At 41.7% G+C, this 15,732-nt stretch overlaps 1 protein-coding gene across 2 annotated transcripts in view; it reads right to left on the bottom strand.

The window, feature by feature from the left end:
- Positions 1-15,732, bottom strand: part of MDGA2 (MAM domain containing glycosylphosphatidylinositol anchor 2) — a 583,552-nt gene that overhangs the window by 120,282 nt on the left and 447,538 nt on the right. For both annotated transcript variants that reach the window (XM_087729078.1, XM_087729069.1), the window contains exon 9: positions 15,115-15,384. In XM_087729078.1, the coding sequence (XP_087585204.1) occupies positions 15,115-15,384 (270 nt within the window). The remainder of the gene's footprint in view (positions 1-15,114; positions 15,385-15,732) is intronic.

The raw sequence follows: 15,732 nt of genomic DNA, 5'->3' as shown, positions 1-15,732 counted from the left end.
TGCAATCAGCTGAAGTAGCCTGCAGTGCTGCATTTAACCACTGCGCCACCTCGGCTCTATAAGTGACGACCAGCGCATTGAAGCGTATCCGAAGACCAATAGGCAGCCAGTGCAGCTCGTGGAGGATAGGTGTTACGTGGGTGAACCGAGGTACACCCACGATCGCTCACGCGGCTGCATTCTGGACAAGCTGAAGTCTCCGAATGCTCTTCAAGGGCTGCCCCATGTAGAGCACATTGCAGCTGCTGGGCAAAGTGTCCTTGACTCTCTGAGAAAAGAATGTTATTTTGACTATATATCACCCATACGCCAATGATGGGATTCAAAAAAATTTACTACTGGTTCTGTGGGCATGGCTTGATGGGCGTGGCTTGGAGGGGGTGGCAGGGGAAGGATACTGTAAAATCTCCATTCCCTCCCCACTCCAGGGGAAGGTTACTGCATTCCCTCCTGATCAATTGGGAGTCAGGAGGCAGAGAGTAGATGGAGGCGGAGCCAGTCAGAGGTGGTATTTACTGATTCTCCGAACTACTAAAACTTTCCGCTATCGGTTCTCCAGAACAAGTCAGAACCTGCTGAATACCACCTCTGCCATACTCTCTATAATCCCCCTTCCCATTTTCCCACAATAGAAAATGTGGCAGACCTGAAGGCCCAATGGAAAAGATGGCTTCCAGATCTGACAATCATCTTTTTCCAACACTAGGGAAAAAGCCAGGTCTTTAAAGCTTTATGGAAGATGAAGAGGGTGAAGACCTTCAGTGGGAAGGGTGTTTTATAAGGCAGGGGCTCCCGCAGAACACTTCCTAGTTCCCATCAGATGACAACATTTGGGGGAAGGGACTAGCAAGCGGACAATAATACAGAAAAAGTAGTTTTTCAGGCCCAGTCTTTATCTTTGGATGCTTCAAATGGTCTTTTATCCAAGTAATAGCAGGCTAAGCCCTGTTTGGAAATCAGCTCAGATTTGCTGGGTGCTGCTGCTACTTGCTATGAGAAACAGATGCATCTGTTATGTTACGGTTGCCCTGGCTGCCTGTTTGATTCTGCGTCCTATTTAAAATGTTAAGTTTGCCTGTGAAGTCCTAAATCATTGCAGATCATGTCACCTGAAAGACCATGTGCAATCCAAATGAGCCTGCTGGGATTTAATCCAATGAAGGATCCCTGCTGTTTACTGAGCAAGAGATAGTAGACTGAGGTTGTTATAAATGATCTATTTCTAGCAATGGCCCCACATTGATGGAATGCGCTCCCTAGGAAGAATAAACAGGCAATTCAATAATTGCTTTAAACTGGTATTTTAAGAGTCTCTTTTAGTTATATACTTTGTAAAATGCTACATATTAACAATGCTCATTTTAAAGCGGCCAGTGTGGATGTACTTTGATGAACAGATGTAATTATACCATCTCCCAATGATAAATGGCCATGAAAGTCAATTTATGGTATAGATCCCCCTAAAAGGAATGAATAAATGAAGCCAGAATATTTGCTAATTGAAACGATGCCTATTTTAACACATTGTGCTGCGCTTAACCATAGCTTGCCGAATAAATGACAATGGGCTAAATTCAGATAACACACCAAGACATAAATCATAATTAACAGGTTACAATGGCTTGGTTCACATAACACAATCAACATTATTAAAGTATTTTGTAAATAAAAAAAAATGTACATTGTTGCCTATGCTCCCCTATGCTCTCCTCAACTGTGTTTGGAATACAAATAGTTCTCATTTAGCAAAATGCCTCGGACACCATTTGCACTTATGATAGTGATTATAACTTTATAATCAATAACCACATTTGTAACCTTTGCAGGTCTGCAAAATAAAGACAAGCTGAAGTAATATCACAATACTGTGATGTTTCATTTAGAAACACTTTGCTTCGCGACCAATTTGCTGGCCTCAATTGCAGGACTAGTTGTACTGAGCTAATACAAAAAGATGCTTTTAGTCCAGTTGCCTTTTCAAAAAGCATCTTTGGGACAACCATGACCAGGATGAATGAGAATTTCCATAGACAAGGACCAGCTATAGTTTAGTGCAATGTGTAAATCCAGTCTGCTACCTTACAATAACAACTCTAGGATAAGACTAACAGACCTAGGCTGCAAAAATCTAGAAACCATACATCAGGGTGTCAAACTGGCGGCTCATCGGCCGGATGTATCACATGTATATCATGCCCACACCAGTTCCACAAATGGGAAAAACGTCACGAAACGTCACTTGATGGCAATGTGACATGGCGAGTTTGACACCCATGCCCTAGATGGTAGTACAGTGAAAAAGAAGATCATTATTTGGTAATCCTCATCTACTTGCTAATAGTTGGTAATGTCTAGTTTAATGAAAAGAAGAAGACATGATAGTAATGTTCCAATATCTCAGGGGCTGCCACAAAGAAGAGAGAGTCAAACCATTCTCCAAGGCACCTGAGGGTAGAACAAGAAGCAATGGGTGGAAACTAATCAGGGAGAGAAGCAACTTAGAACTGAGGAGAAATTTCCTGACAGTTAGAACAATTAATCAGTGGAACAACTTGCCTCCAGAAGTTGTGAATGCCCCAACACTGGATGTTTTTTAAACAGATGCTGGATAACCATGTGTCTGAAGTGGTGTAGGGTTTCTTGCCTAAGCAGGGGGTTGGACCTCCAAGGTCCCTTCCAACTCTGTTATGATATATTACTTCGAAGCAGATGTTTGGTCTGGTAGTTTGAACAGAACAAAAAGACAGAGTTGAAAGGGACCTTGTAGGTCTTCTCCTAGTCCAATCCCCTGCTCAGGTAGGAGACCCTGTACTATTTCAGACAAGTGATTGTCCAGTCTCCTTTTAAAAGCCTCCTGACAGAACAATTAATCAGTGGAGCAACTTGCCACCAGAAGTTGTGAATGCTCCAACATTGGAAGTTTCTAAGAAGATGTTGGATAAGCATTTGTCTGTAGTGCTGAAGGGTTTTCTGCCTGGGCAGGAGGTTGGACTAGAAGACCTCCAAGGTCCTTTCCAACTCTGTTATTCTATTCTATTCTAAATTACTTCTTGAAACAGCACTCTGTGATAGGACTTCTTCAAAGCATGACATTCCAAAAGTCTACAGAAACCTGCACACATAATTCCTCATAATGCTGTAGCATGCTAGCAAATTTTATCTCATTCTATGTGAATACATAAGTAATGGTAGGATTAAGCATCAGCTTGTAGTGTAGCTTGAATGCTCCTGCAGCAATGTAACTCATATTTTGCCCAGTCATACTAGCTTGTCGGCAAACCGTAGAATTAGAAGGGGGTGTTTAGATGTTTGAGTCCATCTGCTGTTCAGTGCAATTTCATTTTGTTCTATTAATGAAAAAATAGCAACATAGCAATATTTTCCCATAATATCCAATGGGAAAATCCGTGACCCGTCAAAAGGGCGAACGACAAAACCGCGCCCGACTAAACCGCATCACTGACGTCATCAACAGGGCGACAACAGCCAACGCGGAGAAAGAAGGGTGCTTTAAATAGCGCATTGAAAGAAAGCCGATTCAACTTAAGGTAAGGGTTAGGTTTAGGGTTAGGTTTAGGGTTAGGTTAAGGGTTAGGTTTAGGGTTAGGTTTAGGATTAGGTTTAGGGGGGTTAGGTTTAGGTTTAGGGGTTAAGTTTAGGTTTAGGGTTTACAGCGTGCTTCTGTCTCCGTGCTGTTGTCGCCCTGTTGATGACGTCAGCGACGCGGTTTAGTCGGGCGCGGTTTTGTCGTTCGCCCTTTTGTCGGTGAACCGGAAAAATCAAGCTCCATTTTAACACTTGACAGAATCTGGGCAATGATTAAGATTAAACCATTCCCATCATCCTATTTCAAAGCAATCCACAAGAGCATGGGTGTCAAACTTGTGGTGGCAAGCTCCTGTCACGTGATGTTTTTATGTTTTTCCCCTTCGTGCAGCTGGGGTGGGTGTGGCCTGCGCGTGATGCATATGGCCTATGGGCCTCCAATTTGACATCCTTGCATGAGAGGGAAGCTACTTCTCAGGTCTGGTTCAGGTGCTCAGTGCAAATCAGGTGATTTTTCTATGTTCAATGCACCAGATAATAGAACTGTTGGCACCAGCAGCTGATCCAAACATCACAGAAAAATTAATCACCAATCTGGACCCCTTTTTGGATGTCACTTCTGTACTATACAATGCTGTTGAGTAGTCCGCCAGGTCCACATTTCTGATTTAGCATGCACAGACATGAAACCTTGTAATTGGTATATCAGCAGCATCCAAGCCGATGCAACAAAGCACTTCTGAAAAGAACTGTAGCATCAATTTAGTGGAAGCTTTAAAGACTTAAAGCAGACTTTTGAATACAGGGAAAGATTTAAGGGGCAAAGGATTAATCTAGTCCTGTCATTTCAGGGCAGTGTCTGGGTTGGCAAGATGATGGAACTGAAAGGAACGAAACATATGCAACTCTGTTTAAAGTGGAGCTTGTAAGTCTAACAAGTTCATGGATGGATCAAACACTTTAATAACTGATAAATAAGGAACTAACAATATTATAGACTGCAATTAATTGTGTGGGGGCTTCTTATTCTTTTAGTATGGGATTAATTGAATTGGGCTTTCCTTCGGATGTCACAACATTCCTTGTCATCTCCAAACCTTGTGAGGTGTGTACTTCGTAATGGGCTACAGTCCATTTAACACCCTTCCTTTCGTTATGTATCCTGGAGCATGTCTTTTCACCCTATAAATGAAGAACCCGAGATCTTTATTCTGTGGAAGGTAAAAACTTTCAGGGATTATTCTCAACGGTGGATTCTTAACCGGTTTACTACGGTTCGCCGAGAGGATGTTTTGTGCATGCCTGCCCACTTCGCTTGTGTGCCCGCCACACGTTGCTACGCATGTGCAGTTGACTGAAAACTGCCCTGTGCATTCACAGAAACATGCTGACAATGGCAGAAAAAACCAGGGAACTAGTTAAGGGGTGTGGCAGGCCTGGGTCGTTGCCGATTCCACTGACCCAGGCCACCATACCACTACCGCCTTGGCTGAACCAGTCTGAACCAGTAGGAACCCACCACTGGTTACTCTGTTGGGGAATCTATATGGGGTTAAACTGTCTATCAGTGAGTAGAACGGAAGCAAAATGTGGATGAAGTCTGAACAATCGCGGCATTCATTATCTCTCCTTTGGGAACACACCTTTTTTCTTCCCATCACTTCTTTCTCTTTCCCTTTTTTTCTGGAACTGGTTGCTTGCTGATAGACTTGTGTGCATTGAAATAGGTTCAATCCAATGAAGTGATTTTGGCAGTAAGATAACTTTAGTTGCTTTTTCGAAGCCGTATGTCTGTCTCTCAATTATTTTGGGTCAATGGAAGAGGGCTCCTCTCAGCACTGGTAGAAAGGTTCTGGTGGAAATACCCACTGATTTCACCAAAGATAAACCTGCAAGATCTTCAGATTGACTCAGGAGATACCCAGATGGGCACCTTCAATGCCACCAATGCACACTGTAGGCAATTCTCCCAGCATTTCCCAAACCAACCTAGTCTGGGAGAATTTTGTTCATGCTCCATATGAAAACTCCTTTCAACTTTCTACCTCAATGCTTCCTGAAGGAGATACTGTGGCCTTTTTGAGCTATTTATCACCTTCCTTCCATGCCATTGCTTTCTCTCCATTCTTGCTCAATAGCAATAGCAATAGCAGTTAGACTTATATACCGCTTCATAGGGCTTTCAGCCCTCTCTAAGCGGTTTACAGAGTCAGCATATTGCCCCCAACAACAATCCGGGTCCTCATTTTACCCACCTCGGAAGGATGGAAGGCTGAGTCAACCCTGAGCCGGTGAGATTTGGACAGCCGAACTGCAGAACTGCAGTCAGCTGACGTAGCTGCAGTGCTGCATTTAACCACTGCGCCACCTCGGCTCAACCTGCCAGTGATCAAGAATGTTGAGAAGGATAGAAGCTGAACAGGAAATCCACCAGCTCATGTTCACCTAGACTAGAAGGCTCCTAGACAGCACTGGAGAATTTGTTGTGGAGGTTCTTCACAGCTTTTGTCAATGGCATGGGCTCTGAAAAAAGTTTGCAAAAGTTCCAAAGCAAACTAAGGCCAAGAAATATGCTACTTTGTTCTTAGAAGTGAAGGAATTGTGATTAAGAAACGTTGAGAGGTTCCTTCACTCAAAACACTGTCAAACCAGAGTTCTGCTTTAAAGATTTATACTGCCCAGCTTGTTAAAGGCTTTTAATTTTAGGCCAAATACCATTGGAAATTATGGGTAAGAGCTGCATGTGGACAAAAAGTCACAAGCTGCGTGTTCCTGCTATAATAATTAGAGGAAAAAGCTGGATTTGTTTCTCCTACCACTCAGATTTGAGGAAAGCAGGACAAAACTATTTGTTACCTTCATATTTCCAATCTGATCTCATTGTTGAAATGATTGATCTTTGATTGATTTACTTTATCATGTAAAACTGAACTAATTTGTGGATGATACCCCAGTAATATATGGTGTCAGCCACTTTTACATGACATTTGAAAGCTGAAGAGTCATGCATGTATTGTGGATCTATTTGCAGCATTAGCCTTAATTAGCTATGGCGATAGTACATCTCTGAATGCTTAATGGAGATGAAGAATAAGGAAAGGACAATGCTTTTTCTCAATCAGTGAGATTCCTGAAATGACTTCTTAGAACAGGATGGTAGAGCAGATGGGAAAGAGATGGTCTAGAGATCCAATTATGTCCTTAACCTGCTTTCCTTAGATTTATAAAGAGGAGCATAATAAAAGTCGAGAGAGAGGTTTCTTATATTTTTCTGAGGATGCAAAATGGGGGAAAATAGCTCCAATGTGTTATGTGGAACATCAAAGGAGATGGAAAAAATATGTAAAGTAAAAGGTGAATAGGGAAAGGGGAGAGTCATGCTGTCCTGCTATAACAAAAATTGCTAAGTCGGAAGTCTAATGGATTTATTGCAGCAGAAGGTTTTCTTGGCTGTAGTCCACCTTATCAGATGCAGATGGGGGAAAGAAAGGTTGGGGGGGGAGGGGAAGTGTTTTGGACAATGGCCAGATTTAAAGTAGCAGCAAAATACCACTCCCTTCATTGCTTGGTTCCCTAACTGACGGCCATCCTTGAATAGAAAGAACTGCAGGCCAATTCTATCCTTAGAAAAAAAGGTGGACCTGGGGCAGAGGCTAAGCAAAGGTTTCCATGGATTGATGGTGACAGTCACTTTTTGTTCCTCTTGCAGCAATGCTAACATTAACATTAATAATGAATCCTCCATGAAATGCAAAGAAGTTTTAAAGCATGTGGAGAGGAGAATTGAGAATGAAAATAACCTCTTAGAAGAGGTTATCTTCTATATAGCAATAGCAATAGCAGTTAGACTTATATACCGCTTCATAGGGCTTTCAGCCCTCTCTAAGCAGTTTACAGAGTCAGCATATTGCCCCCAACAACAATCCGGGTGTTCATTTTACCCACCTCGGAAGGATGGAAGGCTGAGTCAACCCTGAGCCAGTGAGATTTGAACAGCCAAACTGCAGAACTGCAGTCAGCTGAAGTAGCCTGCAGTGCTGCATTTAACCACTGCGCCACCTCGGCTCTTACACAATATCTTATACAAAACTGGAGGTCCAGTTTTTAGTGGGGTAGTGTCAGAAACTTTCCTTTCAACCTGCAAAACTACCAACAATCAATAATAAAGGTTGTGGAACATCCTGTCCTGGGAGAACAGGGCAGAGGTGGGTTCCTACCAATTTGGCCCAGTTCGACCAAGCTGGTAGTGGTATGCCGGCCTGGGTCGCAGAACCGGCAGCAACCCAGGCTGGCCACACCCATGAACTGGTTCCCCAGTTGCCGCCATCGCCATCTTTTTTTTTGAGTTCTGCGCATGCACAAAATAATTTCCATTGAACTGCGCATCCAGTGCGTGCCCACAAAGCACACACATGTTAAGCATGCACACGAGCGAACCGGCAGCAACGCTGGCTGAAACCTACCCCTGGCTTGAAAGTGTTTCCATTAAACCATCGTAGGAAAAAATATTTTATGTATAATTTACAATTAAGCAGAATTTTAAGGGCTGCCTAGAAGGCAGGTTTTGGCAATTCACCAGTTTGATGCTTTGAGTGGGAGTCAAAGAGGGATTGAGGAAGGTAAGGTGAAGAAAAGATCAAGATCCCCAGTTTCAAACTGGACCCAATAAAAGATGCTGGGTTTAATTTTATGAATAGGATAACTCAACATGCTTGATAAAATCACCTAAGGAACTGCCTTCACGTTGTGCTGTAAACTTGGCTTATTTTTAAGTTTTGTTTACTTTTGGTATCTTAGGGCAGGGGTCTGGAACCAGAATGCCTGAATGGTGGGCGAGCGCATGCCCATGCACAGTTCCACTCATGTCAACAGTGCAAAGCTCCGCTCACACAAATAAAGCTGTGCATGCTGGTGTACATGCACCTGCCACTCATACAGAACCAACTCCCCCCCCCCCAAACACACATACAATGGGACACCAAGCTGGAAATGCAATGATGGCGAACCTTTTTTGCTCCCGTGCCAAAAGCAGGAGGACCACAGAAGGGCCGTGTGTAGGTGTGCCATACCCATAATTCTATGTGTGCAACCCCCCTGTGTGCATGCATGCACGGCTAGCACCCCCCACTTTTGGCATGGTTTTTTCGCCCTCCCCAGGCTCCAGAGGCTTTCTAGAAGCCTGGGGAGGGCGAAAACAGCCTCCTCCCCCTGGATGCCCTCCGGAGGGCAAAAAACAGACCTAGTGGGATCCAGAAGTTAAGGAATGGTGACTTTCAGTTTGTCTGTAGGGCTGATTTTGACCTCTCGAGCCTTCCGGAGGCTTCCCTGAAGGCTCGGGAGGGTGAAAAACAGACCTACGGACAAACCAAAAGTCACTTCCGATTTGCTCATAGGGCCGGTTTTTGCTCTCCGGAGCCTTCAGGGAAGCCTCCGGAATGCTCTGGAGGGCAGAAAAAGGCCCTATGGCCAAACCAGAAGTCCATTCCCAAACTTCTGGTTTGACCAAAGGGTAGGTTTTTCGTGCTCCGGAAGCTTCAAGGAAGCCTCCGGTGGGCAAAAAAACAGCCTCAAAGAAGACCGAAGTCAGCTGGCCAGCGCACGAATGCATGCTGGCCAGTTGACAGGGCAACTCCTCGCATGCCCTGACAAGTGGCTCCGTGTGCCACTTGTGGCTTGCGTGCCATAGGTTCACCATCACGGTCTTAGGGTATTGTACCAAGTGTACTTCGGTGTGTGTCTGTGTTATTTTGTAAAAAAAAGCAAATCCTTTGAGGCAGCTATACCTGAAGTGCCTATTGACATTCATCATATTTGAAATAACTAATGTTTCTCTAAATCAGGGGTGTCAAGCTCAAGACCTGTGCGCTGCTTACATCTGGCTTGTGGGGCTGCCCTGTATACAGTACAGGACTGGCCCAAGGTGCCTCTGCCAGGGAAAATGGAGTTCGGGAGGGCCGAGAGAGTTGCAGGAGGTCGTCACAGCTGAAAATGGAGCTTGCGAGGGCCATGCACAGCTCTCCCGAGCTCCGTTTTCATTGGCAGGGCTTGCAGGAGGCTGTTGCATCAGAAAGTAAAGCTCAACAGCCCATTTTCACTGACAGAGGGCCCAGACCACCATAGACACAAGAGATGTTGAACTGGCCATGCCAACCCTCCCCCCCCCCCGAGGTCAGACACAGCCCTGATGTGGCCCTCAATGAAATCGAGTTTGACACCCCTGCTGTAAACTATATTCTTTTCTGTAGCTGAAAATTTTGCTTTTGGCAGGGACACGTGTTTCCCACATAATATAAATAAGGACTTTTAAAAAAAATCTGTTTCTTGGTTAATAGAAGTAGTTTAGAGCTGGGGGATAATGAATGAATGAATGAATGAATGAATGAATGAATGAATGAATGAATGAATGAATGAATGCTTCCTTGACACCTGGATGACTACAGACATAAATTAACTTTAATAGGAGGTAGAATCTATCTACTTTACTCAGTCTGGGCACCATACATGGATGTCAACTCCAAGAATTTTCAGTCATGACTGTTTGGCTGGGGCTTTCTAGAAGCTGAAATCCCCATTTCTGCTAAATTTTTCTCTGTTGGAGAAGGCTAAATTATGCAACCTCCATATCAAAAATGTTTATCGCAGAGATACACCATCTGTAGCCCTATAGACATATGTGGCTCCCCAAAGCCTTACATAAAACCCACAGAGCTCCTACAGAATTTGCTGCAAATCATATTTTTTATATTACAAAGGCAAATCAATTAAATATGCGGAGTGTGATTTTTAAACGCTAATGGTTTTAAATCCAGGCTTAAATTTAAATTCAACTTGCCATTCCTACTTTCACTGTGTTGGCTTGATTCTTGCTGATTTTTTAAATGTTACTATGGTGCACCATTTAAAGGTCAAGTGTGGCCTTAACTCAAGAATGTTGGCCCTTCTGATTTTCCTTTAAGATAAAACTCTTGAAGGCAAACAGTGGCTTTAATAAGGCACCTGAAATGTAAAGAAATATTTGTGCATTTCTGTAAATATATATATATTTATAAATATAAATATAAATATAAATATAAATATAAATATAAATATAAATATAAATATAAATATAAATATAAATATAAATATAAATATAAATATAAATATAAATATAAATATAAATATAAATATAAATATAAATATAAATATAAATATAAATATAAATATAAATATAAATATAAATATAAATATAAATATAAATATAAATATAAATATAAATATAAATATAAATATAAATATAAATATAAATATAAATATAAATATAAATATAAATGTTTTTGCTTGCCCCAAAAGTTACATTATGGCAGCTTTGACGTGACAATATGACTGGGCAAATTGGTGCTTATTAAAGGTAAACTTTGAAAATTTTGAACAAAATAAGTATATCTTAAAAGGATGTTTAACAGTCTTAATAACAGAGTTCAAAGGGACCTTGGAGGTCTTCTAGTCCAACCCCTTGCTCAAGCAGAAGACTTTATGCCATTCCAGACAAGTGGCTTTCCAGTGTTGAAGGTAACAGTTTCACGGTTTAGGGAGGAAGATATAATGGTGCTGTCCACAGAAAAAAAGAAAATAATGCACTGAAACTTCAGATCCACATAAAATATGTAACTTCTCCTGCCAGTTTATAGCCAGAATCTTTCATTTACTCTGAAAAATGGAAGCTAATAACTTGCAGACAAATCTTCCTTTACAGAGATGTCATCAATGGCCAAGAGAGATTTACAGGCCAATTAATGCATCTGTCTTCGCAAGAAGATACAATTTATTTGCAAAGATGCGCCATGTCAGATTCTCAATATGCTTTTGCATTTAAAGAAGATGTGGTTAAAATGCTTAGTGCACTTTTCCTGCATTTTAACTTAATTGTCAACTTATTATTTTCAACAAAGTCAGCTGAAAGAATACGCAGTGTAAACTGAATTGACTCGAGATAATCTTGGATTACTTTCTCAGACACCTGAGATTAATTCAAGATCTAGTCCCCCAATACAGTGAACATGGAAAAAAGAGGAGATAAAGCTAACATGTATTACCCACATTTTTTGAAAAATACAGTTAAATGTCTTATTTTGACTAAACGTCTGGAGAAGGTTTAGCAATAGCCATGTCACTTAGACTTATATATCGCTTCATAGTGTTTACAGAGAGTTAAGTGGTTTACAGAGTCAGTATATTACTCCCAACATTCTACATCAGTGGTGGATAACCTATGGCACACATGCCAGAGGTGGCATGCAGAGTCTCTCTGTGGGCATGTGAGCCGCCACCCCAGTTCAGCTCCTCTGAACATGGGCGTGAGCCTCCCGCTGGCCAGCTGGTCTTTGGGTCTCTTCCATGCATGCAGGAGGGGTGCATGTGGGAGGATGCATGCATACATGGGGACAGGGCACATGCACAGGGGTCGCAAGTGCATTGCATTTTGGGGGTTCGTGTGCATGCACATGCTTTGGTCACTTGGTCCAGAAAAGGCTAGCCATCACTGATCTAGATTCTCATATTACTGACTTTGGAAGGACAGAAGGATGAGTCAACCTTGAGTCATTGAGAATCAAACTTCTGGCAGTCAACAGAATTAGCCTGCAATGCTGCATTCTATCCACTGTGCCATCATGGCTCTCAGGTATAAGACTTGAAATAAGATATTGTTAAAAATGTAAAAGGATAAGATCTGTCTTTCTATAAAAACATGAGATCAATGCTCCCTTCTTTATTATCAGGTTACACAGCAGTTCACCCTCATAGATGTCATATAGAGGATGGGAATAGTACAGAGTAGCTGTTGAAACAAGAATTAAAATTAGCACTGCCTGATGCTTCTGTTTGGATGACATGACCTGATGAAAATACATATCAGAATATTTACAGTATTGAAAACTTGTGCAATGTACAAAGATAAGCTAAATATACAGCCTTAAGGTGATCGTCTCGGTTATATTAAATGTAGTAACTGAATGCTTAGTTTTAAGCTATGAGGGAATCATAGTTGCTATAGAAGTAGAAATCTGACGGGGCTCATGAGAATGAACCCCAGGAGACAGCATAGAAGTAATATTTGAATTCCAAATAGTGAAAATTAGACAATTCAGGAATTTGCTTTTGGGAATATTTGGGCATAGGTTAAGACATTAAGCATGTTCTATAGCTACATCTGTATTTTAAGTAAGGGAAGATAACATAAAAGCCAAAAAAGCGAATATGATACTAGGCTGCATAAACAGAGGGATAGACTCAAGATCACGTGAAGTGTTAATACCACTTTATAATGCCTTGGTAAGGCCACACATGGAATAGTGCATCCAGTTTGGTCGCCACAATGTAAAGAAGAGATTGATACTCTAGAAAATGTACACACAAGAGCAACAAAGATGATTAGGGGACTTGAGGCTAAAATATATGAAGAAATGTTGCTGGAATTGGGTATGTCTAGTTTAATGGAAAGAAGGACTAGGGGAGACACGATAGCCCTATTCAAATATCTCAGGAGTTGCCACAAAGAAGAGTCAATCAAGCTATTCTCCAAAGGAGCTGAGGGCAGGACAAGAAGCAATAGGAGAGAAGCTACTTAGAACTAAGGAGAAATTTCCTGACAGAACAATTAATCAGTGGAACAACTTGCATCCAGGAGCTGTGAATGCTCCAACACTGGACGTTTTTAAGAAGATGTTGGATAACTATTTGTGTGAAGTGGTGTAAGATTTCCTGCCTAAGTAGGGAGTTGAACTAGAAGACCTCCAAGCTCCCTTCCAACAGTTTAGTCTGTTCTGTTCTGTTCTAAAATAAAATAAAAAAGAAAGAGAAAGAGTTTAATAGAATATATTTGAATTTTTTTTTGAATCTGCATTGCACTGAAAGAAGTAAAATAAAATGTCATGGAGCAACAAAACCCCAAAATTAAGGTATTCCAAATAAATTGACATGTGTGTTGGAAATAGGATGAAATAAATGGTAGATTATGTTGCTGCTCTTGAAGTTATCCTTAAAGGCTAATTTAATGCGCTTAAGGTTTATACACGGTCAGACAGAACACTGAAATCAATCTTCATTTAGATTCTTTAATAATAATGTCACTTAATAGATGACCAAAATATAGAGGAGACAGATGAACCGAAATTTTCATGGATCATACTATCACAGACAACAGCTATAAACTTTGTCACAAAGGAATGATTGTTTAAAATAGTAAACTGACCCCAAAGGATCTACTAGCAGATGGTGTACAGAATAATAAATACATAAAGCAGACGAAGAAGGGATAAGAGGAGGAAGAATAGCAGACATGCATATATTACAGATTAGTGAAGTATTTTCTCTGTTCATCATAATATCTGGATTTGAATAGAGGAGGCAGATTGGCCCCAGACAGGAGTGGAATAAATGTACTGCTCTTTAAAAAGAAAAAAAAAAACAACTTATGAAAACATCATTCACCTTTTTTAAGGGAACATTTAGGGTGGAGTCATTTACTATATTCAATTTGAATTAACTTTTTTTTCCACATGTGACCATTATCAAATTATCATTATTCTGGACACATTATACAAAAATGTAGCTAGTAGGATGGAAGGAAAGAGAAAGAGAAGACAACCATCGTCAAGATCGATGGGACTTAATTATTGCAGCACTTGGTGCACCATTGAGAGATCAGAAAGATCAGATCACCCTGAAAGAAGTTTATTTATGTGACTCATTAAGTATCAACGTTGACATAATGATGTATAATCAATCAGTCAATCAACCGTTCAATAAATCAATGAAATGTGATGGGTGCAGATAACATGCTAAATCATGCACACAAAAAGATGAAAACCAACCGAGTGTATACAACATCCGTTCTGCAAATGCAGTTATTAATAGTTTTTAACCGCTTTGGATAAAAATGCATTGCATGAATTTAAACTGAACTGCTGAACACAAGAGTGCTATTAAAAGAAAGACCAAATGTTTTAATGTTTTCATAGTAATAGTAGCTTTGGTCTCCAGAAATGGAGATGTTGCAGGGACTTACAAACATAGCCAACATGGAATAGTTTTATACAGAGAAAGGTTTATTTTGCTCTTTTTTCCTTCTCTTTCCCTAAACACACACACAGAAACACACACAGACACACACACACACACCAGTGGTGGGTTCCGGATCCTGCGCATATGCGTCTTACTGCCTCCGTGAGCTTCCGCAATGCTTCAGCTGCTCAGCGGAGCATCACACAGCCGCTGTACACGCCATGCATATGCGCAGAAGCACCGAAGCCTTAAAAGACAGTTAAGGAGCTAGGGCGGGCGGGTGAGCCCTCCGGAGCACTGTACCGGAATGGTATCTGGTACTCAGGGCAGGCTCCGATACGCCAGTACCGGGGTGTACCGCCTGCAACCCACCACCAACACACACACACACACACACACACACATACACACACACACACCAGACACCACTGCTTGACTACAGAATTATACATGGACCTCATGCATCCTAAGACATCTCAGCTTCCATATGGTGCCAACACCAACTTGGGAAGCATGTAGAAGGCCTACCTGTCACGAGAAAGCTGCAGCGGCCAGCCCCTGCCTCGTTGATGATGTTGCAACTGTAATTTCCATAACTGTCCCTTGAGAGGCTCCTGATGATATACTCTGTGGAGTCTTGAGCATCAAATCTTCCTGTCCGAAGAAGCTTGCTACCCAATCGCCACTCAAAAGTCAAAACCCGAGTTGGGTAAGCCCTCAGCACCCGGCAGCTCATGGTCACACTTCGGCCCTGGCCTTGTCGAATCTCGAGGAACGTTGGCTCAACAGCAGGTGGGTCTGCAAGAGAAAAGAATGAGGGTGTGTGTGAACAAAAGGGGATACAGCAAACACACACCTCCTCCTGCCCTGATTCCCTCATGTCTGACTGATTTTGCACTGAAACCTGAAAATAAACTCCCGAGTTAATCAGTTTAGCAGTCATTTCATCTCAAAAGATTAGTCAACGGAGCTGCTTTTGAAAACCTTTTTGAAGTTACATTTGGGCCACGTAGGCGAGCTGGTTGCTTGAAAAAATTGAAGGCACTTGTATTGTCTCCTTTCCCTCCCATTTTACTCTCTTCCCCAGGATAGTGTGGCAGAGTTGCCAATAAAGCTGTTCCCTTGATACAGGTGTGGGAGGAGAAT

The sequence above is a fragment of the Thamnophis sirtalis genome, unplaced genomic scaffold, assembly GCF_051295495.1.
Source record: "Thamnophis sirtalis isolate CommonGarterSnake01/CBP01778 unplaced genomic scaffold, rThaSir2_p1.2 scaffold_1, whole genome shotgun sequence".
Taxonomy (NCBI): domain Eukaryota; kingdom Metazoa; phylum Chordata; class Lepidosauria; order Squamata; family Natricidae; genus Thamnophis; species Thamnophis sirtalis.
Note: the sequence above shows the minus strand (reverse complement) of the source record. Positions and strands in the feature narration are given on the sequence as shown.